At 41.5% G+C, this 24429-nt stretch overlaps 1 protein-coding gene across 1 annotated transcript; it reads right to left on the bottom strand.

Annotated features, from left to right (window-relative positions):
• Positions 1 to 8644: 8644 nt before the first annotated feature.
• Positions 8645 to 19048, bottom strand: CD86 (CD86 molecule). The gene is made up of 7 exons (XM_058851237.1): positions 18840 to 19048; positions 18674 to 18723; positions 17063 to 17407; positions 13222 to 13533; positions 11054 to 11194; positions 8767 to 10239; positions 8645 to 8711 (listed from the first exon to the last, which is right to left on the bottom strand). The coding sequence occupies exons 2-6, from the start codon at positions 18717 to 18719 to the stop codon at positions 10220 to 10222; spliced, it is 864 nt and encodes a 287-aa protein (XP_058707220.1). The 5' UTR covers positions 18720 to 18723; positions 18840 to 19048; the 3' UTR covers positions 8645 to 8711; positions 8767 to 10219.
• Between the last annotated feature and the right edge of the window lie 5381 nt (positions 19049 to 24429).

Below are 24429 nucleotides of genomic sequence, written 5' to 3' on the forward strand. Positions count from 1 at the left end.
TCAGATGCCTGTGGTGATCTGCTGTCTTCTTCATCTTTTCACATGAACATTCTGGTTGTTTTTACATCACCTGGAAGAGAAAGAAAAGCAAAGACCCATTGCAGTTGCCTGCTGTCCAATATACTGTATTTGTTGACTTTTTAAGGAGTTCACTTGAACCTGGAGTAGTACCTCTCTGTATGATTTTCCTGCATATATTTTTGAGCTTCTTGTGCACATTGCCTCTCAGATAATTTTCTCCATCCACAAAGGGCCCAATGACATGTTTCTGAGCTAAAGAGACCTAAGAGCTGGCAAGATCAGCATAGAGATTGTTATTTTACTTCAAATTACTCAGATATTTATAGTGAAAATTAGAAAAAAGATGCTTTACTAAAATCAAGGTATCAACGGCAACAACCCAAGTGATAACGATGCCTTTCTTCCAGAATATTGTGTATTCTTGGAACATGTAGAGCTGTTGCCACAGCTAGATGGGTGGGACACTCCTTTTCTTTTTTCTTTCTTTTTTTTCCTCCATCCTGCACATGTGAGGGGGAGAAAGAGGCAAAATAAGTAGGGTTTTCAATTGTTTTTCAAATCTTATCAATGCAAAAACTGCCATTAATATTGCTTGTACAGCCAGGGCAGTAATGTACACAGAGTGTCTCAGAGATCAGTAATAGATCAGTACCATTTTTATATAAAGCAAATAAATAATTATGACAATGTTTCCAAGTCTTTAAATCCCATGCGCTCCACAGCTTATCTCCTGAAATGCCCAGGGCAAGTTAAAAATTGGCTGCTAAAAATCCACAATCATGGGACTTCTTCCTTCATCTGGTCATTCACTGTAACACTGCATTATCATGTGAGGACATGAGAACACTATCTTACACCTTATGGTGTTAAACTCACCAAGAAATGTGGCAAAGAATGCTTTGCAAAATGTCATTATGATATCCCTACCCAGCTTAACACTTTTGCCAGTGCTACTCCACATTGCATAAGGGGAGTCACTGTTGGTTTGTAATAATGTGATGTTGAAGCCTTCCCCTTAGGGTTCATATTCAACTCACTTAAATGCTTGGGAATTGTCAGAGGCATGTAAAAGAATGGATTTCCATTCTCAGAAGTACAGAGTGTTAATGTAAACTGAAAGGATTGGTACCACACCTCTCAGTTTCTCTGTTCTCTCACAGTTCTGCCTGATGGAGAATTTTTTGTCTGACATTGTCTTTTACTGCCTGACATTCCTTCTTTTAGTGGTATTACTTTTTTTCATATTGTTACTTATTTCTGAAATTGTACTTATTAACACCAATAATACTTTAGGAAACAGCTGGTGGAGAAGAGTATACACAATGAAGTTGTACAGTACAATGGAGCTTAAAAGCCACCATATACTTGTATTGATGCATATCTAATGACCTGTGTTTGATAACTAAAATTATCAGGTCTCTTTATTCACTGGTAGATCAGTCTCCCAAGTGCTTCTCTTTAGGTCAGTTGAAATCAGCCCATAATGAAAATTCAGTGCAGGGAAGCCTCTGGTATTAGAACAGAAACCTTCAACAGATTTTTAAATGTCTCTTGAAAATGCTGAAAACAACTTGCAAAGATTGTCTTTGGAAATTGCAGGGTGGGGGGCAGACAATTAAAAATGTAAAAGGATTGTTTTGATATTTTGTATGTTCTCATTCTGTTCCAAATTTTGTTTGCATGTTTGGATTGTACTGTACTGTCACTATTGAAATTAAATGCTTTGGCTAGATTTTTTTCAGTTTTACAAATATATTTTTTCATAATTTCCCTTTTAAGAGTATACTTTTAATTCTTAATGATTTCTCTGAGAGGAAAACTCCTTTCTATCAGCTGAAATTTTCACCTGCATAGTTTGCAAGTTTCATTAAATAGGAACTTCTCCCCTTAGAGAGTCTCTGTCCCTGTCTTTGATGTGCTATCATCTATATTCTCATTTGCCTGGACAAATTAAATTTTTCCTGTTGCATTCAATTGCCTGAATAGCTTTAGACTTTCAAACACCTTATAATTAATTTCCCCTCCTTTCTAAACCTCAGTCTTCTTGTCCCATGTCGTCTTTGCCTCGACTGCCTCAAAGTTCTGCTCACATGAATAATTCTTCTTTTCCCTGTATTTCCTTCTAGCTTTATATGAAAATTTCCCAGAATGAGAATGGAGCAAATTGCGAAGAATTTATTGAGAGTGGGCTAGACTTGTGGGATTGATCATGAGGCAGGCCTGAATGGAGGGGGAAACGTGACCAGAAAACTACAGTGCAACATTAAACACCAGCAGAGCGAATGCATAGGCTCTCGATATCTCATGTCCCAAAGTGCTGTAGCTGCTCTGGGGAAAAGGTGGAAAGGAGAAGAAGCTGGTGAGATGACTTCTGTCCATGTTACTCATGACAAAAGTGGCAGCAAACAAGGCTGTATTGACAGCGGCATTGCCAGTGTGTGAGGGGAGCGGTGCTACTGCTTTTCGCTCAGCACTTCTTAGACCACCTCTAAATTAGCATATCCGCTCTTGGGTTCCCCAATGCAAGAAAGACATGCATAAATTAGTGCAAGTTTTGTGGTGATGGGACAGAAGCACTTGCACTGTAAGGAGAGGCTAAGGGAGCTCCTTCGGCTTGGCCTGGAGAAGAGATACCAAATTGCATCTTTCCAACAACCACAAGGAGGTTATTGAGACGATGGAGTCAGGCTGTTCAAAGTGGTGCATGGTGAGAGGATCAGAGATGGCAGCCAGAAACTGAAAAAAGAGCAGCTCAGGCTTGGTGTGAAGTAAAAATTTTTCTCTAGGAGGACACTCAAGCAGCAGAGCAAACAATTACACCTGGAAAAGTGTGCCATTTCCATCCTTGAGTTCAGAGGAGGGCAAAAAACCTGTGGAAGGATCAGGTGATTAAGTCCTATGAAGAGTGGAAGTGAGCTGAGAATGTTTAGCCTGCAAAAAAGGGATGTCAGGAGAGACATCTACTGCTCTCTACAGCTACTTGGAAGGAGGTTGTAGCCAGATGCAGTGTTTGCCTCTTCTTCCAGGCAGCTAGTGATGGGAGGAGAGGATGTAGTCTCAGGTTGTACCAGGAGCTGTTTAAGTTGGACATCAGGAGGAATTTCTTCCCAGAAAGGGCGGTTTAAACATTGGAATGGGCTGCCCAGGGAGGTGGTGGAGTCACCGTCTCTGGAACTGTTTAAGGAAAGACTGGATGTGGCACACAGTGCTCTGGTCTGGTCTGGTTGCCGTGGTGGTGTTCGATCAAACGTTGCACTTGGTGATCCCAGAGGTCTTCTCCAACCTTACTGATTCTGTGAGTCCATGACTCCGCAGGACCTGCAGGACACAGCCCTGAGCAGCCCAGTCCGGTCTCAGAACTGACTCCATTGGGAGCGTGAGGGAAGACTGGAGCCCTCCTGGCGCCGCTTCCAGCCCTTGGCGCTGTGACCCTACAGCTCTCGCTCAGCACGCCCTGACAGCAGTCCCTGCACAACCCAGCACAGCCCCTCCATCCCCTCAGAGCCCCTCACACCACCTCACAGCCCCTGCACAGTCCCCTCACAGCTCCTCACAACCCGGCACAGCCCCTCACAGCCCCCTCACAGCCCCCTCGCAGCCCCGCACGACCCCGGGGCCCCGGGCCGAGGGAGCGGCCTCCGGAGCCGGCAGGGGGACCTCGCGCCTCAGCCCGCGGTGCCGTCGCCGCAGCCTCGACTTTTAAGTAATAAAATCGATGTGGAATTGGAGTGAAATTGATGTGGAAGCCAAAAGGGTCGCGGGCTGTGAGTTCAAGCCGTGCTCCCTGCCTCAGGGAGTCTGGGGGCGAAGGGTGGGGGAAGGGCGCCAGGCCTGCTCGGGGTCTGTGGGGGCTGCTGGAAAGAAAAAGGATGAAATAAAGACCCAAGCCCAAAGGCCTGACTGGAGACTGTCACCGTAAGACATAACTATGTTTTCCCTCTGTGGTGTACAGCCACTGCAGGTGTTTGTGCTGGGCTTTAGAGCGGGCAGATACAGCCAGCACCCTGAGATTCCTTTGTTGATGGGTGTCTGGGATGTGATAGCCTTGAATCCAGACTTCCGCTCACTTTCTGTCAGTAAGAAGAAGCTTAGGAGTGGTAAAGCTGATATGAGAAGATAAGTATGTGCCATGGTTCCTAATTCTGTGTTCTGGGATCAAACAGCTGCTTTGCTTCACTTTAGGGGAAGCTGGGGTTTGATGTTTCAGTGTGTAACGCTGATTAAGCATTTTTGTATTTTCATTGATAAAACTTTCTATGTTCCTGTACTGAGTTGTTTTTATACACTTTCTGCTCTGGGTGCATACATAATACTGAGGGACTTAACCACTGACCCAATTAAAAAAACCCCAAAAAACACCTTCTTAAAAGTCTAATTGAATTTCTAGAAAGGCTTAGGTCTGCAAAATAGTTTTCACTCCTGAGCACTTCTAGCCTGCTTTCCCATGATTTCAAAGTCCTTAAGCAATAGCTTTGCCTTTCAAGTACAAGCTCTAACTTTGATTGAATTAAAGCAGAAGGAGGAATAAGTTGTTACTGATGGGTTCATTATTTCAAATTATCTTTTCCAATACAGGTGGACTGGCCATAGAACTTGTTGTTATCCCTCAGTATAATTCTGCCAGTTTCAGAAGATCCAATCCAATCCAATCCAATCCAATCCAATCCAGTCCAACCTCAGCTGCGTCAGTCTCCAAACAGTAATTGGAGAGTGGATCTTGCACAGTATCTCAGGCACAGAAAGAAAAATCTCTGAAGAAAGATCTCACAGTTTTAAGATCTTCTGCTTCTGGATGTCTGATCTACTAGGAAAGGCTTCTACCTCGCTCACAATATGCTCTGTTGCCATAGGCAACTTGAGAAATAGAAAGATGCGGCTACTCATAATTCTTTCAAGAAACCATCTAGTGATAAAGGAATAGTATACTGAGCATCTTTTTTTCTTTCCTTGGTTTTGTCTTGGCTTTTCTTTCCACAGAGAATCTCTTGCTAGGTGTCATAATTTGTTTTCCCCCTCATATTTTGTTAAATGAGTCCCTTTCTATTCCACACTACAAACAAATTATATGCTGGATTTTTCATATATGTTCAAGAAACCGGATTATTCTGACTCTTCCAAGTCAGCTGCTTTATCGCCTTTCCATGCAGCAGCACATGCTGGGAGATGACAAGCTGGAAAGTAGCTGTGCAGAATACTCCTGGTGGACACCAAGCTGAACATATGTGACAAAGAAAGCTGATGGTGTCCTGGACTGCGTTATGAGGGGTGTTCTTCCCCCACGCAGCACTGGTGAGGCCACACCTGTAGAACTGTGTCCAGTTCTGGGCTCCCCAGTAAGAGTCACTTAGTAGGAAGGCTCTTTCACACCTTCCTTATTTAATCAGTCATTTCTAGAGTTGGAATACAGGACTGATTCATCAGGTACTTTCTTCATTCTCTTCATCACCTGCATAGGTTGAGCTCCGTAAAGTCCATATTGTAAACATGCTTTCTAGAGACTTAATCACCCTTTTTCTCTTCTCCAATTCTAATACTTTAATTTTTTAAAAAACATGACTTATGTTTCTGGGTATGGTATGGGTATGAATTTAACAGTGCAAGGTACAGAAGTAAGATCTCTCCATTGCTTCTGTGTCATAGTCCCATTTTCACACCTGTACAAGTTAATTCAAAAGCATGTTTCCGAAGAGGGCAGGCAATATACATGGTGCACCAGCTGTGCACGTAGCTATGGAACTGCAATCTGAGCTACTCTCAACTCATCTTTCCATTTTTTTCCTAGGTCTGTGCCCTTCTGAAATAATAAGCATTGATTATTAGAAACACGTGGCTGGCCATAATTTTTATTATTTTCGTGAGGTTTTTTGGTTTTGTTCTAAGAGATTAACAAAAGCAATGGAGAAAAGATGCTGATCTCAATATCAAGAACACACCGAGTGCAGGATAATTTGAGCTTGCATAGGTGTCATAAGTTTCACAAGTATGTGAGGAGGTTTGACAAGGCAATGTCTGTAAGAATATTCTGAATTTCTGGACCTCTGTGCAGCATCTTTCCTTGCTAGTGGGAAGCACTTGCCTGGCTTTCCTGGAGTGCTTCCTGACGCAGCTCTGCAGTTGATGCATTTGCACTTCCTGTTGCAATGCAGCCTGGTGTATCACTCCTCTCCTTACACTTTCTCAGTCCTCATCCATTTCCCATCTTTCTCAACTTTCACCAGCTTTCCTGTCTAATCATAGTTTTTCTCTTGAAAACCTTCTGGCAGTCTGTCCTGAAATCAGAAAGCATGTGTTGCTTAAATCCTTCCCTGTCCCAGCATTATGGTCCTCCTAATGCAGAAGATTGAAAACCAAGGAGAGATCAGTTATGAATTATGACAGCCTGGCATTCCAGTGTAGAGAAATATTTCGTATATCTATATATATGTGTGTGTGTGTGTGTGTGTGTTATATATATATATATATATATCTAATTTTGCTTTTTGCCTTGAGTTTGGAAAGGAGGAAGAAAGAGAATTTGAAACCAAAGCATAGATAGATTTCTTTAATAGAATTACCGTATTTTCATGTAAACCTCCAGTAGCAAATAATTCACCTGAAGTAACCTCCAGTAACAAATAATTCACCTGAAAGAGGAAGAAGTACCCTAAGGCATACTTGCCACGGGGTGCTTTGTTTATAACAATCTCAGAAGTAACTGTAGAATATTCTGGAAATGCAACATTCCACTGTTCCATCACTTGTTAACCATAGGGAAATATTGCTTGTTGCAGTATCACTGCCTGGCATTAAGGAATTTTCAGTAAAACTAATTGACTTTCCTCTTTGCTAATGACCTGTATGCTGGGAGTAGGTTTAAAGATGATAAAACACTTGGAGGAGTGGATCCCAGACAGTTGTGTGGCCATCTAGGGGTCTTAAAGATGCTGGGGAAAATGAGCAGAGACAAACCTCCGAAAAAAAATCTAAGGATATCTAAAGTCCTGCAGCTTGGGAGGAATAGCCCCATGTACAGGTACAGGCTGGGGCAATCCATCCGGCAAGCAGAGGAGTGGAAAAGGACAGGGATGGCCTAGTGGACGAGCTGAAGATGAGGCAGCAGTGCGCCCTCGTGGCAAAGGCGGCCAACAGTGTCTGGGCGGCACCAGGAAAAGCTTTGCCAGCAGGCTGAGGCACGTGGTCCTGCCCCTCTAATCGGCGCTGGTGAGGCACCATCTGGAGTCCTGTGTCCAGTTCTGGGCTTCCCAGTATGTGAGAGGCGTGGGCATACTGGAGAGAGTCCACTGAAGGACTACAAGGATGATTAAAGGACTGGTGCCTCTCTCAGCTGAGCACAGGCTGAGTACATTGGGGCTGCTCAGCCTGGAGAAGGGAAGCCTCAGAGAGAACATGAGTGTGTATAAATGCCTGAAGGGAGGGTGTAAAAAAGACTGAGCCAGACTCTTTTCAGTGATGCCCAGCGACAGGCCCAAAGGCAATAGGTACAAGCTGAAAGACAGAAGGCTCTCTCTGAACACCAGGAAATCCTTTTTACTGTGAAGGGAGACTGAGCCCTGCACCACGTTGCCCAGATATGCTGTGGAGTCTCCCTTCTTGGAGATACTCACAAACTGGACATAGACCTGGCCAACTTGCTCCAGGTGACCCTGCTCAAGCAGGAGGGTTGAGCTGGACAATCTCCTTGATCCATTCCAATCTCAACTATTTGGTGATTCAGTGCTGGTTAATCAGTGAACCTGAAGCAATCTATCACAACTCTGAGTCTGATAACAGAGTTTTACATTAGGGCATTGGATGTGAGTTTGATGCACCATTGCTTTTCTTGCATTTCTTTGTTAACCATTTCTGAAATTCATAATGTTCTGCCTAAAAATAAAGGAATGGTCGTTTTGAGTGAAGCTGTTCCGTGCTGTGGTACATAATGGGTGCACACACTTTCATGTGCTTGCCGCATTGATGGAGTCACTAACTGACTGAAAGCTCCCAAAGAGAGACATTATGGGTGTGAGGTGATAGCCTGGAAATCTGAATGCATTTGTATGGAGGAGAAAAACCCCAGCACATCAGCCATGCATTTCCTGTACCTTGCTACTGTGCTTATTTACACCTGCTAGTGCGGAGGATTAATGTGCTTCAACACACAGAGACAAATTAGGATTTTCCCTGAAGCCCATCTGCTTTTTTCCCCTTAAATCTTTACCTGAAGGAAGGAATTAGACTTGATTTCAGGGAAAGAATAGAGGAGGTAGAGAAATTGAGCAGTTAATAGAAGGAGGTTGGCAGCCTAAAGTAGAGGGATGGCAAGGGAGAAAACAATCAACTTCACCAATTAGGAGCAAATTAGGGATGGAAGGGAGTTGTCAAAGGATAAACCTAACCCACCATGTTGCCTTTTCCACCCATTACAGCTGCTGATGTACATATCATATGTACATATGTATGAATGAACATAGGAAACCTCCAGTTGTGCCATTCTCAGTCATAGCAGCAATACCTTTTTTATTCATTTGCTTCCAAGAAGTAATTCTGGAAATGTTTCCTCCCTGAGAACACCAAATGTTGGTGTTCCCTAACATGATGCTTTAATGGAAGGAGAATAAAAACAGCAACACAGAAAAAGACATATGTTTTAATCTGTCATTAAATAAGTTTGCTAGAAAGTATAAAATTTTACAAAAAATTAAAACCTTTACCTTCTAATAGCATTTGAATGATATTAATCTGAATGAAAATTCTAATAACATTTACCTTCTAATAACATTTGAATGATATTAATCTGAATAAAAATATTTGGAATGTTAGTGTAATAGCTTAATAAACTGACTCCCAGATAGTTTATCTAGCTCAAAAGGATATGCATTTCTCTCACACACTTGAAAATGGAGTAAAAATTGAGGTGGAATCTCAACTCAAGTGGAATAGCAACTCACATAATTTAACAGAAAAGAATATTTCTACCCAACAACTGTAGAGAATTTATGTCCCCAGACTGCAACTTTGAGCTGAAATCTGTCTTGAGAATATGATGCTAATGTCCCTGCTCTTTCTGAAAGTGTCAGCCCTACAAACACAATCAAGATTTCAGAATTGTCTCAGTTCTGCTGCATTCTTCCTCCTGAAAGATGTCAGTGCTATTGAAGAATATAAAGTGCAGAGATCATTCAAGATGGGAGAACTGACACATTTTGAGCCAAACAAAGGATCTTTTCTGGAAGATAAAATTCCTTCCTAGGGCTGAACATACCACAGTGTATGAATTGCTCTATCATCAAGGTCTGAAGTAAAATTAAAAAAGAGAGAACATAATCAACCAAAAAGGAACATGACTTATGTAATATTTTTTCATTATGTGCTCAGCCTAATTTTGTATGGTTAGATATACACACATATGACATCTCATGCAATCATTTTCTGTCCTTGCATCCACCTGAGCAACTGTTACAGTTCTCAGTCAGAATGAGGAACAGAGGAACAAAGTGTGGAGGTACTGTCTGGTATATTAAGCTTGGATGATATAAAAAAAAAAAAATGAAGTTAATCATAAATTATGTTTAAAGCAAGTGTTTCCTTTATATTATTTTTAGTTTCAAGTGCTTGATAGGAATTCCATGTCTTTTCTCAGAAGGTGGGGAAGTGCCCTGAAGTTCCTCTTTCTCTGTGAAGCTTTACAAGAAATTTACTGGTACAAAGTCATGATGGCTCTGCCAAAAACATGTATGGCTCATGGTTAGGCAGGAAGTTTGAAACTAGATGACCTTCAAGGTCCCTTCCAACACAAGTTCCATGGGTAATAGCCTACCTCTGATCGTGTTTGCAGTGATGGTTATAATTCAGAGATTGTGACTTAAATACTTCTATTTCTGAGACATTCTGTGACCTATGCAGCTCTTCTTTCTCCATTGACTCTCAGGATTTTACATTGTCACAGTGCATAATAAAAGATACAACAAGAAGGTAGTCATGCAGACAGGCAGAGCATCATATTTACTACCATTCTGGAGCAAAAATAAAACCAGAGAACACTGGGCAGTAGGTTTCAGCCATCACACAAAAGTGTTGCTTGTTGTTCTGTAGGGCTTCTGGAGAGGATTCTTGTTCTGGTAGGATGTCTAAAAACATGGCACCTTTATGCTTTGCTGTGTGCAGAGGAGGTTCCAAATCAGAAGTCTCCTGATGGCCTCAGTTTCAAGCTGGATAGCTTCTAGACTGCTAGACTGACACCTAGAATACATCAATATGAGATTAACAGAAATGTGAAAAATAGGAGCTGTAAAAGAGTTGATAGTAAATGTCCATTTTTCTTAGAATTTGGAAAGAACAAGCTCAGGACCCCTGTCTGTACAGGGAAACAGGACTGACTGAGAAATGCATTTCCCCCTTGCTACAAGAAAAATGGATTCTGATGTCAGCATGATTCAGTGCCGAATAAAACCTGGACTGCTGAGAGGTAGTCTCGGAACAAAATAGAGAAATGAAATGCCAAGATCAAATTCTGCTCCCAGTACAAGATGACTCTTTCAGCCCAGTGTGTGGGCAGCTTGTGGTAGAGCGATGCCTTGACTGTTCAACTCTGTGACGACAGAGATCCTTCTGTGCACTTCATGCAAGTTCCTCTTATCCCTGCCCCAACTCCACCTTTCTTATAAGTAGTGATAGGCAAGAAAGATTTATATAGTTCAATGATTTTAGGAGCCAAATCTACCCCAAATCCAGAAAAAAAAGGAGGATGAAACTACAGGCAAAGGCAGTAAGCTGGTGCCATGTCAGTCTCACAGAGCACAGTAAAGAGGGAGAAGTGGATTCCAAGATGAGACAGGAGAAAGATACTTGCTGCAAGAAAGAAAGACAGGAGAAAGACTTGCTGCAAGATGGACTAAGTTGTTACAGGAAATAAATTGTCCTAGGCAGTTTAGCTAAAGTCTAACATGAAACCTAACTTTCTGTCAGCATCTTGAAAGTAGGTAAAGGGATGATTACAAAGGGTAAAGCCTGTGAGCTGAGGGACAGTAGAGGTGAATGACAAGTAGTAACTTACTCTGGTTGGTAGACAAGATATTTCTGTTCTTCTTTAATATCACAAAACCCAGAAGAAGCGCAGAAGTGATCAGCACAACCACAGCTATAAGTGGGCCAAGGAAATTTATCTTTGCTTGCTCCATTTCTTTCTCTTGTATCTCTGAATAAGAAAGCAGAGAAGGTACACACAGCAAAGATTTAATTTGGTGAAAATGACTTTGAACGCTCTATCCCAAAGTTACATGAAACAGAAGTTTAAGTTGATGCCCTTGGCATCTTTTTTGCTTTAATAGTGTAAACAGATCACTATCCACATTGTTTTATTTCCCTTTCCAATAACCGGTGAAACTACCTGGTCTTACTACTGGTCACTTCAGCAGGAGTAAAGCAAAGCACTCTCTCTGAAGTTTGAGTAACATGTGAAAGACCAGCAACTTAATTCAGACAGGAGCCTATGAGGCAACTACTGTGCCAATGCTACTCTGTGCTACCATGCAAGTTGGAAGAACCTGGAATACGTTACTACTTCATGTCTGCTGGAAATGATGGTCAAAGCCTAATGAAATGCTGTAAGGGATGTGAAAGTAGCAGGGAATTCAAAGGACTTTCCCTCTATTTCTGGTTTTTGTGTTTTTGAGGTTTTGGTTGGCAGGGTTAGCAGCTGATAGAGCTTCAGTTATTGCCAAACAAAGCTTATGCTTGTATGGAGTTCCTGGTTTCTTACCTACCACCAGTGCTTGTCAGGTATCTATTTACAAAATGCCAGATAAGAGAGAAGAATTGAAGAGGGAAGAGGAAGATTCAGTGTTATAGCTAACATAACCATTTCAAGACTCATGAGCAACATGCAGAGCTAAACAAACATTAGAAGACTTCTGGATTGTATTTTAATAGTATTTAAAAGTCCCAGAATGCAAAGACATCGGAGGCAGTTTGCCATGTCTGGTGTTGATAACTTAACCCTTTAGCTAAATTTATATTAAGGAAACTGCACTGTGGAACTTGTTCAGAACAAGTGGCAAATTTCTTTTACATTTGCAGTAGTAAGGTGCATGTTTATACTACCCTGGTAGGCTTTCCTGCAGTGCTACCATTCCCTCTTGGCTCCCTGTTCCTGTTAATTGGAGCACAGCTCTCCATCTTCAGCACTGTCTAAAAGACGCATGTGCAAGCCAAGTGAACTTATGACCAAAGTGGGAATTGTCTTTATTTTGATGTTCTTGTGCCATAGCTTACAAACAAAAACATGTGAAAAGAAGTTTTCCTGGTCCAGAAGATAAATAAAATACTACTTTAGTTTAAAGAAAGGATCAGCCATGTGGAACCCTGAGATAATCCGGCAATAAAGTCATACTGGAACTCGGGTCCCCAGTTTCTTCTTGCAGGAGGTGTCTGAAAAAAGACACAATCTCAGAGAAGAAAAATCCCCAGATAGTCATTTTGGAATGTGCACTTCATTCTGCCAAATGTTATGAAAACCACCAGGAATGCTTCTAATATTAGTCCAAGTTTCATGGTCTTTACACTTAAAGTCAGAACAGTCTACTTGGCAGTTTGTGAACCAAATATGGTCCATGGGACTCTTCTGTTTGGCCTTCCACCTCTTTCTAAGGAATGATTAAGAATAGCAGCTCAACCACTTTAAATCAGCAAAAGACTCCTTTTTTACCATGAGGGCAGTCAAACTCTGGAACATCTTGCTGAGAAAGGTTGTGGAGTCTTCATCCTGGGAGTCACTTAAAATTCAACTGGATATAAAGCACTGTGCTAGTTATTGACCCTATTTTGAGCAGGGTGGTTGAATTAGATCATCTCCAGATGCCTCTTCCAACTTCACCAGCTCTCTAATTCTGTGAAGTGGCAACCTCTCCCAACAGCTGTCACCTCCAGAGACTGGTTGCTGCCTGATCCAGACTCCTAGGTTGCTTTGTTGCTACTGTAGCATCTTCCAGGGAGGGGATTAATAGGGCTGTGTTCTGGATTGTGTAGCAATTCCTTCCCTGTGCCCTCTCCTTGCTGTAATAACATTTCCCATGTTGAAAAGAGAGGAAGTTCAGTGGCGACCAGGATGGAGACCATACAACCCTTTTAACCAACTTCTCCTCCTACTTAAGAGTTTATTGTGAGTTCTGCAGTACTGCCCACTCCTACCCATGTAGAAATTGGAATGGGAAAATGGAGACTCACCTATGCCCAGCGGGACTGAGACAAGGCTTCCCAGCTGCTCCTTAAGGTGAAGCAAACAGCTGATATTAGTGCGGCTCTTCGTAGGAACCGGGATATTCAGCTTGCTGGTAACGTTGTACAGCTTTGTCACAGCATCCTGTGAGACATCCATGTGAGCTGTACTGCTGTGTGTTATGTTCTCATGTGAAATTAGCCAAGTCATCTCCTTGGGCTCTGGATAACCTCCACTGGAAGAACAGGAAAGATTCAAGTATCCATTGGGCTTTAGTTCCCCAGAGTGCAGTTCTGCTATCTCAGGCTGGCTATAGTTGGCTGAAACAGACCAAAGACAGAGCATCGTGAGCCAGCCACACCACCTTTGTGACAGTCCCTGCCAGTTATTTAAGATTTTTCAGGCAGAAACAAGTCTAAACAGTTTTCTTCAGGAAGACAATGGGCATTCAAAGAAAGGATTTGTGTGGCATTTTTTTGGTGTGTATTTAGACTTGCTGCTTCTTGTTCTCAGGGTGTTTCAAGAATGCATGTCTGATCAGCCAGACAATGAGCCTCTGTCTCTCCCACCTCTTTTAGACACATTAATACCTCAGAATAATGAAACCTGGCCAGCTGACACATAAGGGCTTAAGCAGAAAAAAGGAAGGGACCACAATGCTCCCAACCTTTGGCCTCCTGAGTGGGTAAGGTGAAAGCTGCAAACTTCTAACTGGGAAATGTGAAGAAAGATATCATTTGAGAGAATTCAGGTGGGATAAGTTCAAAGTGTAGTGCTGTCTTAAGTAGAAACAACCCCGGTGTCTGTCAGTACTGTAAATAAGCATTTTGCAGCATATAATTCATCATTGCTTTGTGGTAGGGCTCTCTTAGCTTAGCTTTTCTGATGGAAATGACTATAGCATATGGGTTTTTTATTTTGTGTCATGGAGGACTCATCACAATCAATGAAAAACACCCTGCTGCTTTAAAAAGCCAAATTTCCCATGCGAGAAATAGTGAAATAGGATTGGGAAGAACTATTTAAACATAAAATATGAATGATAAATGGTAGCTTTTAACCAATACTCTCTCTGGATTAATTTAGATATTCTCAACCAGGATCTGTTTGGTTAGAGGTTCCTAGTAAAAATAGTAGACTATAATGGAAAAGGAGGGAAGGTTGACATAATACTGACCACAAGTTTTCATCTAGCAAGTTAAAAAAACCCAACAACCTCCCAAAAAATCAGAAACAAATCCCAAGAAATAGACTGAAGACTTCAAAAATCTAATAAATTATTTATATCATTAATATATGAATAAATAAATAAACAAATACAGAAATATTAAATAAATATCTAAATACGTAAATAAATAATATTAATTATAAATTAATCTAATAAAATAATGCTTTATTGTTTTAGGGCCAATAGGACCAAAGACAATATGGAGAAATACTGGAGAAGGGAAAAGGGTTTCTTAGAAAAATGTGATTTTGAAACCTTAAGATGAAACCTTAAGAGGGTTTCACTCTTCTGCACACACTGTGTGCTGGAACAAGGATCTAATCCTTGCCTGAGAGAATTCTCAGTATGGATGAATGAAGGAACATGATGTTGCTTTTATTTTCTCTATCCTAGTACACAATGCATAGGATTTAGCTTAGTCACTTAAATCCCCCCAGGAGAGTTGATGGATATGAATTCAAAATGGAAAAAGCCCCCCTTTTTTACACCCCAAAATTTATTTAAGTAGTCCCTCAGGAAAGCTCAAGGTCTGACTTGCTTAGCTGACTGCTGTCAGACTTCTGGTCTGGAGTATTTACTCTCTCCTTGGTATTTTATAGGGATGGCAGGAACGTAATCCATGGCTATAAAATTTGCCACAACATCCAAGTGATTTAGGGGTTTCAATCTTATTGACAGTAAGCAAGTGGAAATAGTGGAATATACCCTGCACTTCTCTTTTATAGCTTCTGGAACCTCAATTTACTGAAAAGTGATGCTGGCTGCATGCAGGGTTTGGGCTTTGTGTTTTTTAACAGAAAAGCACATTTTAGGAAGTCTTCTGTATTTAAAGATAGTGTCTTCCAGAAAAGCTTTGGGATTAAATACCTCAAGAGAAAGAAATCCATCAAGCCCTTAATATTTTTCTCAATGGTTTAATCACTTCACTTTTGTTCTATTTTCTTAAGTGACCATCTGCCTTACTTCCTTCCAGACACTGTCACTGAATTAATTAATTAGCCTTTAATTTTTTTTTAATATCTGATATTTTACATATATTTCAGGTTCCCACATTCTGGAAACAAAACTCTTCCCATTATTCTGTGTTATAGGGTAATCAGTTAGTTTTTTTAATGCTTCTAGTTGGACTATTTTTTCCAGCCATCAGATAACTCTACTAGAGCTTTTTCCACAATTTTCAGTTTTTCAACATCCTCTTTAAAATGAGCAACTGTAAGTCTTTCTTGTGACATCATTTCAGTCTCAACACTTTGAGTAGTGCATATTTTGAAACAGCTTCCCTAGTCTCACCTACTTCCCGTATTGATCTATCCAGAGGAAGCACTGCAGACATGCCACAACAGCAGATTTTCCAGTTAAGCTGCTTGTAACCATGGTCCCTACCTTTTATTTTTAAGAGCCAAAGTTTTCCACTGTGAAGCCTTCCTTTTTTTTTTTTTCTGGAGATGGATCTGAGTTCGTTGTTGTATAAGTCATCATGACTGTATGAAATACATCTAATATACATATAGAATCCTAGAATCTCTTGAGTTGGAAAGGGACAAAGATCATCAAATCCAACCCCTGGCCCCACACAGGACACCCAAGAGTCACAACCATGAGCCTGAAAGCGTTGTCCAAACTGTTCTTGAGCTCTGTCAAGCTTGGTGCTGTGACCACTTCCCTGGGGAACCTGTCAGTGCCTGACCATCCCACCCCACGCATGAAGAACCATTTCCTGATATCCAACCTAAACCTCCCCTGACACAGTTTCATGCTATCTATATATTGTTCTAATATAATACATAAAAATAACATGTCTAAATTGTATTCGAAGGCACTGCAGTATTTCTGAACACTTTGTTGCCAAGTGATCTAGATAGTTTTCTGTGACTGCCCTGTAATTCTTGTAAAGCCCTCAGTTTTTCATATGCCCATTTGAAGTGTGACATGCCAAACTAAAAAAATCCTTCCATGTATGATATGAGATGCTAATTAAACAGCAGCATGTAAGCACAGGTACATTTCAATATTTGTATTTTTAATCTAATTATTTTTAAGGGCTTGAGGTTCTTTAAAATATGGTTTTATACTGCTTCTTCCTTTGGGAGTTTATTGAACAGAGAGTAATTTGGAAGGAAGACAACAGTACATTGTTAAAACTCTCTTTCTAAGCTGAACCTTAAAAGGTGTAGGAGACATTTAGTCCTAAGTATGAGACATCTGTAGCATGTAGCTCAGATGTTGGCTGAGCTGATAACTGATTCAACTGTTTGAACTGACTGAGCCATTGATGCTATACATCTTCTTAAACTTTTCTTTATTTTCGCTGTGATTTATATGATCATGAAATAGCTGTGTGTTTGCAGAGATGTTTCAATTTCTTTTCATTTGCCCCCAGTGTTAGTAACTACTGCTACTTTTAATAGAAGGTAGTTTGTCAGATGCAAATAAACAAGTTTATTTTCCAGAGTCCTAAAAGCCATAAAACTTGCAGGAAGCAAGTCTCATACCCATCTTTAGGAATTCTGCTCCAGAGCAGTCCCATTTTCAGGGGCTTGGAGACAGGACCCATATTTCTGGACTGAACAAAATCACAGAGAATCCCACAGAGCAGATGGCAATCAGAAGAGATTACTTACCAATGATGTGTAGTGAGCACTCAGATTGGTGTATGATCTCTTTTGGTCGTTCAGGTTTTTTTTGCATAATAATGCACTCATAGCGTCCCTCATCCTCAACTCCTGCATTTAACAGCTGCAAGGTCCACTTCCCCGTGTCCAGCTTGGTGCGATTTATATATTCAGGACTAAGGTTCTCATGTTTTACTTGGCCATAATATACTTCATGCACCACTTTATTAGTGTCTTTTTGCCAAAAAAGTATTAAATTCTTTAGGTCAATTTTCTGAGAGTTTGGGAAATAGCAGGATAGGTGTACAGTGTGATGGAGAAATGCTTTCACCGGATGCACGCTGGCAGCAATACCTTAGACAGAGAGAGAGAAAAATTAAGATTTCCACCAGCTACGGAAGAATACCAAGTTGCACTCAGAGCACTTAACAACAGTGGAAATAAAAACATCAGCATTTAGACACAAATTCTCCCACTAGGTATGACAGGACACATATTTGTTCAAATCTGTGGAGTTCAGGTCATAAAACTGTTTCTTATTTTTCTTCCTATATTTTACTTTCCAAAGAAGGCAAACACACAGAGACTGTGAGCATCTGCATTTTAGAAAACTTATCTGCAGGCCAAAGATCCAAACAATTCCCTCTTGCAGCATCCTGAGTGCAATGAGATTCTACCACAAAGAAGAGAGTTGAAAAATTTCTATTTAAAAAGTTCATTCTCCTAAGAAAATAACACAGCATTAAATTTTTGAAGAAACTATGAAGTACACACTGTGTGGTAAATGTGAGTGTCTAGGGAATGCATGACCAGAAGGTCAGAAGCAGGAGAACACTTTCAGTCTCAATGAAGAATTAATCTAAAGTTTAATGACAAATTAAATGTCAGATTTAACTGTTCCGTAATAATTTACAATTTAATGACAGGGTAAATGTCAGATTTAACTGTTCTGTTGCTGATCTTGTTAACAGAAATGGTCAATAAACACAATTCTGCCTTGATGCAAAGAAAGGATGAACTGCACTACACAAGGGATGATTTTTCTCCTGCTTTCCCCTGTGCCTGTGTCCATTATTATGAGTGGTGGTGGTCTGGGGGGGACTGTATTTTCCCTCAGAATAAGAAATGCAGCCCTCTGTCCCAGAAGATACAAACATCTCTGCTGTGTTCAAAAGGAGGAGATTTACAGTCTCTCTCCTGGTGCAAAGTTCTGCCTGTTCTTGCAGAGCACCAGACTGCAAAATGATCTCTGTGGCTGCCTCAAACTCCAGTTGTCCCATATCAAACAGACAGTTTTCAGTTTAGCACTGCTCTTCTCTATAATGCACGCAGGTGATATACAGACATTTTAAAGACAGATTTAAATTGAGAATTTAAGAGCAATATAAAATAAGTGTAATGTAAAGATATAAAGTTGAAGAGAGAAAGTACTTACTATATATATTTTATAGAGTCCCTGCACACAATTTAAATACATGTGACATAGGCTATATGACCTTGGTTCTGCAATGGAAGTGATTAATACTACTATGGAATGAGCTTCTTAATGGATGAGAAAGTATCACATAGCAGGACACAAAGAATTTAAACAGTTTTAACGATTGAAAATGTGCCTTTTACCTGGGAGAAATATCATAGCACAAAGGAAGAATGTGCAGACCTCCATGACACTGTAAGAAGAAGGAAAGAAAGAAATATGTTAGAGGTTGAAAACATTCCAGTACTCCCAAAGAAGTAAACCAAGAAGTTTTAGCAAGAGAGAGAGTACTGAGAAAGTTAATCTCACCGTTTTCCATAGACTGGTGCAAGGACTTCTATGTGTTTCCCAGCCTTTAGCAACCACAGCTAGCATGCCATGGCAGATCCCTGATTTACAGAGAAGGTGATGCGGTGCAAGATTACTGCAGACTGTGTATGCCATGGGAGGAACACAGAGTTCCTGAGGTCCAAAGGGCAGGACAAGTACCCAAAACGCGTGGAGTGGAGGAAAGAGGAATGGGGAGCATGCTTGGCCTGGCAGTGTGGGGAAGAAGATGGGGAATTGAAAGTAGGGGGGGAGGAGAGTGTGACGAAGAAGGAAGAGGTGTGGGAGACATCTCAGTGATGTCAGCTACCAGAAGTGATGAAGTGCATGATTCAGTTTCATGACAGGAATCTATCCTTAGCAACAGCAAAGAATAACACAGAGAAATCCTATGATATATGATACAGACAGCTGATACTAAAGAGCACATAGTTCACGGTAAAGAAAAAATTAGCTTCTCTTTAGAAAAAAAGAAAAAACCCCTATGTCTTGTCTCCTAAGCAAAACACCTCTCTGGCTGCTTGGGTTCATGTGGTGTAAGGGCCCATAGTCCTGGTAAACAGCCAGATGTCATTCCCATGCACCCTGAGAACGGCACCTCTATCTGCTCTGTGTTTACTACTTTGCATTTTAGCAGCACCTTTGTGGTTTTTGTGTGCCTTTTCCATATTTTTGGGAGAAACCTCCATACCATCCTTGCCAAAAGTCTTCACTCTCCCCCTTCAAATAGCTCCAAAGAAACCTCTTTTGCAGGAGCAGATGTAAAACTGTCCAGCTCTCATACTACTAAAAAGAGTGAGATCACTGTCTGCTGTCCTCACTATACTATGTAGTACTTTCCTGAAGGATGGTTTCCCATTTTTTGTCATGTTTTATTTTAGGCTTGGGTCTTTACCTTTACCCCAGGTCTCTGGTGTCTTCTTCTGTTTAATACAGAATTCCACTCAGTCCACTGACATGTGTTTTGTGAGTGTACTGTAATGTACAGGACTGACAATGGTATTTTTTCCAACTTCATCCTGCCTTTTCTTAGGAAAGGGGAGAAAGAAGTCCACATGGCTCAGAGGATATAGATAATTTTGTTTTGATCCATCTGTCATAGCAGAAGAGGTGGGAGGGGAGGGAGGGCTCATGCACAATCCATTGTCATAGACAGAGGTCATTCTTTTTCTGCTCCAGCCACCCAAATGCATGATAAACTTTTATCAAGGGGTTTTCCCTCCCAGGCTGAGCCCCACTGAACTAAGCCAGACAGTAAAAGTAAAGTAAAGTGCCTAAGTAAAAATACCTGTGCCAAGACACTCAAATTGACAGAAACTACTTTGCAGCAGTCACATTTCTATCCTATAAATAAGAATTTTGGCTTTCAGTCAAGTGAAAAATAAAAGATAGCTGTTTTTCTTTTGGATTCAGTGCAGGTGTGTAAGAGGAGAAATTAAAGCAATTCAGCAGCTACTGACATAAGTGGAGAGAGTATGCTGCATGTTTTGCAATGACTGTCTCATAGAAACAAAGACAAAAACCAGAACTAAAAATGAGAATGAGAGAGAAAAAAATCCAGGCAAAAATACCAAATAGCACTGCATGCCTTTCTTTGTGGTTTGGATTTGGAGCTGTGAGGACAGAAGTCTCAAAGTTCCTTCATGTTTTCCCAGCTTCTGTCTTCAGGAGAAGGTGTGTTTCTGGGGGTGCTGGTATGAAGAAGGATCCCCTGAGTCTGCAGAGGGGTGTACACCCACCTTCCCTGCAGAGGAGAATTGCTTGTCACTGAGTGTGAGTGTGTCAAGCTGCTTCTCTCATGGGAGCTGCTTTATAGAGAATTGCTGAATCATTAATTGGGTCACTACAACTTCAGTGCTGCCAACAGCTTTTCTTCTCCTTTTTTATAAAATGCCTTTAACCAACAAATGCAAATCCTTGGAGCCGGTGTCCAGAAGACTGAAGGGAGGAAGGGGAATTACACAGGGGAATCACTGTGGGCTCCTTACACAATTCCTTTGGCATATTCAATACAAATTCTGTGCTCAATTCTCTCTCATATCTGCAGGCCATTGAAAGTCCTGTTGTGTCTCAGAACTGAGCAGCAGTCAAAGGGGGCCAGGTAAGAGAGGAAAGATAGACATTGTGGGTCTGTGTGTGGATGTGCAGTTTTGCTGTTCACAGGCTGAGTGCATCCATCTGTGGAAGTGACACTTTTTCATGGTGCCAGTAATAACTGATGAGATGGAAGTGGTTTGAAGACCCAAGAAATTGTCTCTGACATCCTCAATAATGTGAGGTCAGTCCATGGGGAGGTAAACATTTTCCCTTGATAATAAAGCTAGCATACAATGGGGTGTCTTCCCTTTTGAAGCTTTTTCAGCCATTCCTGGAGGAGTCTCCATGACTCACAGTTATAAATCATGTGTGGATGTCAGAGATGAAAATGGAGAAGTATATTAATTGAAATTATGTCAGTATGCAGTCAGGAGTCACACTCAAGCCTTTATTTACTGTTTCTGCAGTGAAATCACTGAAAGGAGATGAAACCATATGAGCACATGCACTTTACAGGCCTGATTCATGAGGGGTTTGGTTTGGTCCAAACCAGTCTGAGAAAACTCATGAGGCAGTTCCCACTTGGCTCAGTACAGGGGGATTCCTGTCCTGAATCATAAAATCATAGAATATTAGGAGTTGGAAGAAACCTTAGAGATCACCTGGGACTAGGTGCCATGGGCAGGGACATCTCCCACTAGACCAGGTTCCAAGCCCGTCCAACCTGGCTTTGAACACTGCCAGGGTTGGGACAGTCACAACTTCTCTGGACAACCAGTTCCAGTACCTCACCACCCTCACAGTAAAGAATTTATTCCTAATATCCAGCCTAAATGTCCCCTCTTGGAATTTGCACCCGTTCCTCTTTTTCCTATCACTACAGTTCCATGGGTTCCATGTCCTTCCTGTGTCAGGGGGGAGAGGGGAGGGGAGGGGAGGGGAGGGGAGGGGAGGGGAGGGGAGGGGAGGGGAGGGGAGGGGAGGCGAGGCGAGGCGAGGCGAGGCGAGGCGAGGCGAGGCGAGGCGAGGCGAGGCGAGGCGAGGCGAGGCGAGGCGAGGCGAGGAGAATCACCTCCTTCATGCTGGCCATGCTGCCTTAGATACAGCCCAGGGTATGGCTGGCCTTCTGGGCTGTGAGCACACACTTCCTGTTCATGTTCAATTTTTCATCAACCATCTGTGCCCAAGTCCTTCTCCACAGGGCTGCTCTCAATCACTTCACCAACCTGTTGGTGTCCCTGGGATTGCCACAACTCAGGTGTAGGCTCTTGGACTTTGCTTTGTTGAACTTCAGGATGTTTGCATCGACCCACCTCTCAAGCATGTCAGGGTCCCTCTGGATGGCAAAAACTCCAACCTTTACTTCTGAGGGCAATTGCCAGAAAGCCCTGTGTGACTTATTTTGAGACTGGTTTTCTCTGTCCTGTTCCTCCCAATCCAGCATGTGAAACCAGCATGTAAACACCCAAAAGGCACAGTGAAGCATGAAGGTCTTGAAGTAAACAAGAGCTTTGTATCAGGTACACTTGCCTGGGTTTTCATTTGCTCTCTTTTTTGCTGTTTTCAGTTTTGAATATAGTCATTATCTTTTAACAGACACTGTCACATCTGCGCTCTTTGACTCCTAAGTTCCTTCATTACCCTTAAGTTCCTTCCAAAATGTTCCTTTATTGCATATTCCCACAGGTAATTAGCTTGTTTTCTTACAACAGGTACACATATTCTATGGGAAGACTCTCCTGCCCCATGTTGAACTCAAAACAAAACTAAACACTGAACTAGTAAATTACTCTTTTTATTTTTCTAGCATGGGGAATTTTTCTAAAATTTCCACCCTATGCAACACTGAACAACTCCATGAGCAGTGCTGTGAGCCTCCTGGAGGCAGGACATCTGTGACAAAGATTTTCCACTACTGACTTGGGAGCTATCCCTGGGGCTTGTAAATTAAATTATCCTAAAAATGCATTTGCCAGCCTTCCCCCATGTTGTAAATACAATTTGGTTTGTACAAGTCTTATCAAAGGAAATCGCACCTTAAGAAAATTTCTTTAACATGGCAAGTTCAGAGGATTCTATGATGCCCTCCACCCTAATACTAAGCCATATGACCATATAACTATCCAACGAGGCACATATTTTAAAACATACATTATTCAGGCAACTTGATTTTCCTGTGGGCTTCCCCAGTCAGAAAAGTGTCACTGTTTTAATCAGTTGCAAAACTTTATCTATTGCTCATTCTTTTATAGCTATCTTTCATTCCAACTTACATTTTAAAATTCTGGGCTTGTTGTTTAATTATTTTTTTTAATTACGTGAAGAAAACCCAACCCTCTGCTTTCCTAATACTTGATTTCTGAATGCATTTTGTATCCCTTCCCATTCAGCAATATCCTTTTATAGTATCTAAGATCTTCAGGAGAACCATGACTTTCACTATGATTCTGGGATCACTTTGCTCTAACATCTAGAAACTCCTCTGTTAATAGCAATTAAAAACCACCAATTATTTAAATAATACCTTTGGTCCAGAGATCATGGAGCATTCCAGTGCCTCTGCAAGCAGAATCCTTCATCCACGACTTGGGGCTCTGAAAGAGGGCACAGTGGCTACCTAATGACAGAGTCTTGCTGCACAAATCATAGAACACAAACGTGTTCTCCCTGCAAGTGAAACTGCGGGGGAAATTCAGAGGGGAAGAACGTCATCACATTAGAATTAGACATTAGTTTGGATTAGCTGTGGTGTTTGAGTTCCACCTAAAGTACAGGTCAGGTGTACATGTTTTTCCACATTTTAAGCCACACCTGGCCACAGAGTTCGCAAGTTGGTTGAACCACTTCTGCATCACAGGCACAGTAGATGATGTCTGTCTTCCTTTCCCAGCTCTCACACTCGCATCAAGGCTAGTAAAGCAAACTTCTCTGCTGGGAGGTAGTAATTGCCAGGTTCATGTCTCACCAAGTCACAGCAGGCTGTTCAACTTTGCACTGAAACAGAAAGTGGAACACACTCCTGTTCCCACACAGCTCACAATTTAGAGGTGACAGCTGATGAACAGGCCAGTCAGTTGCTGGAGACTCTTCAAGAGTCATTGTATGGAAGAGGGAATGTAAATGCCATTCCCAGGCTGTCCCTCTTCCAAGTCTCCTATTTCTGCACAGGACACTTTGCTTGGAAATGGCATCATTGCTACACAATGCAGTACAGGCATAATTTCAAACAGCAGCTTGCAGGGCACCTCTGGTGTCAAGGTGTGTGCTGCATCCAGAAAGATGAATCTGTATTTGATTCCTTACTACACAAACACAGCTAACAAGGATTAGCTGCCATGCATTATATTCAATGCTTAGTCCTCAGGTGTTAGGTTCCTTATTTTCAGTAGGAGCCTTTCAAAATCAGCTGGGCATGTGACACAGACTTCATACTGCTTTTCAAACAGAAGGATCTCTGATCAAATGCTACTTTTCTTGCAACAAATTATTCTTAATTATTAAATGAAGATGTGATATTCAGTAGCTCAGTTAAATG

The sequence above is a fragment of the Poecile atricapillus genome, chromosome 1 (assembly GCF_030490865.1).
Source record: "Poecile atricapillus isolate bPoeAtr1 chromosome 1, bPoeAtr1.hap1, whole genome shotgun sequence".
Taxonomy (NCBI): Eukaryota; Metazoa; Chordata; class Aves; order Passeriformes; family Paridae; genus Poecile; species Poecile atricapillus.

What these genes read in the sequence shown, in the direction of transcription:
- CD86 (XM_058851237.1), bottom strand. Translation starts at nt 18,719, where the DNA reads ATGGAGGTCTGCACATTCTTCCTTTGTGCTATGATATTTCTCCCAG. An exon ending in TGCTATGATATTTCTCCCAG is followed by an intron (nt 17,408 to 18,673) that starts GTAAAAGGCACA and finishes TCTCTGTCTAAG; the next exon opens with GTATTGCTGCCAGCGTGCAT. An exon ending in GTGCTCACTACACATCATTG is followed by an intron (nt 13,534 to 17,062) that starts GTAAGTAATCTC and finishes GGTCTGTTTCAG; the next exon opens with CCAACTATAGCCAGCCTGAG.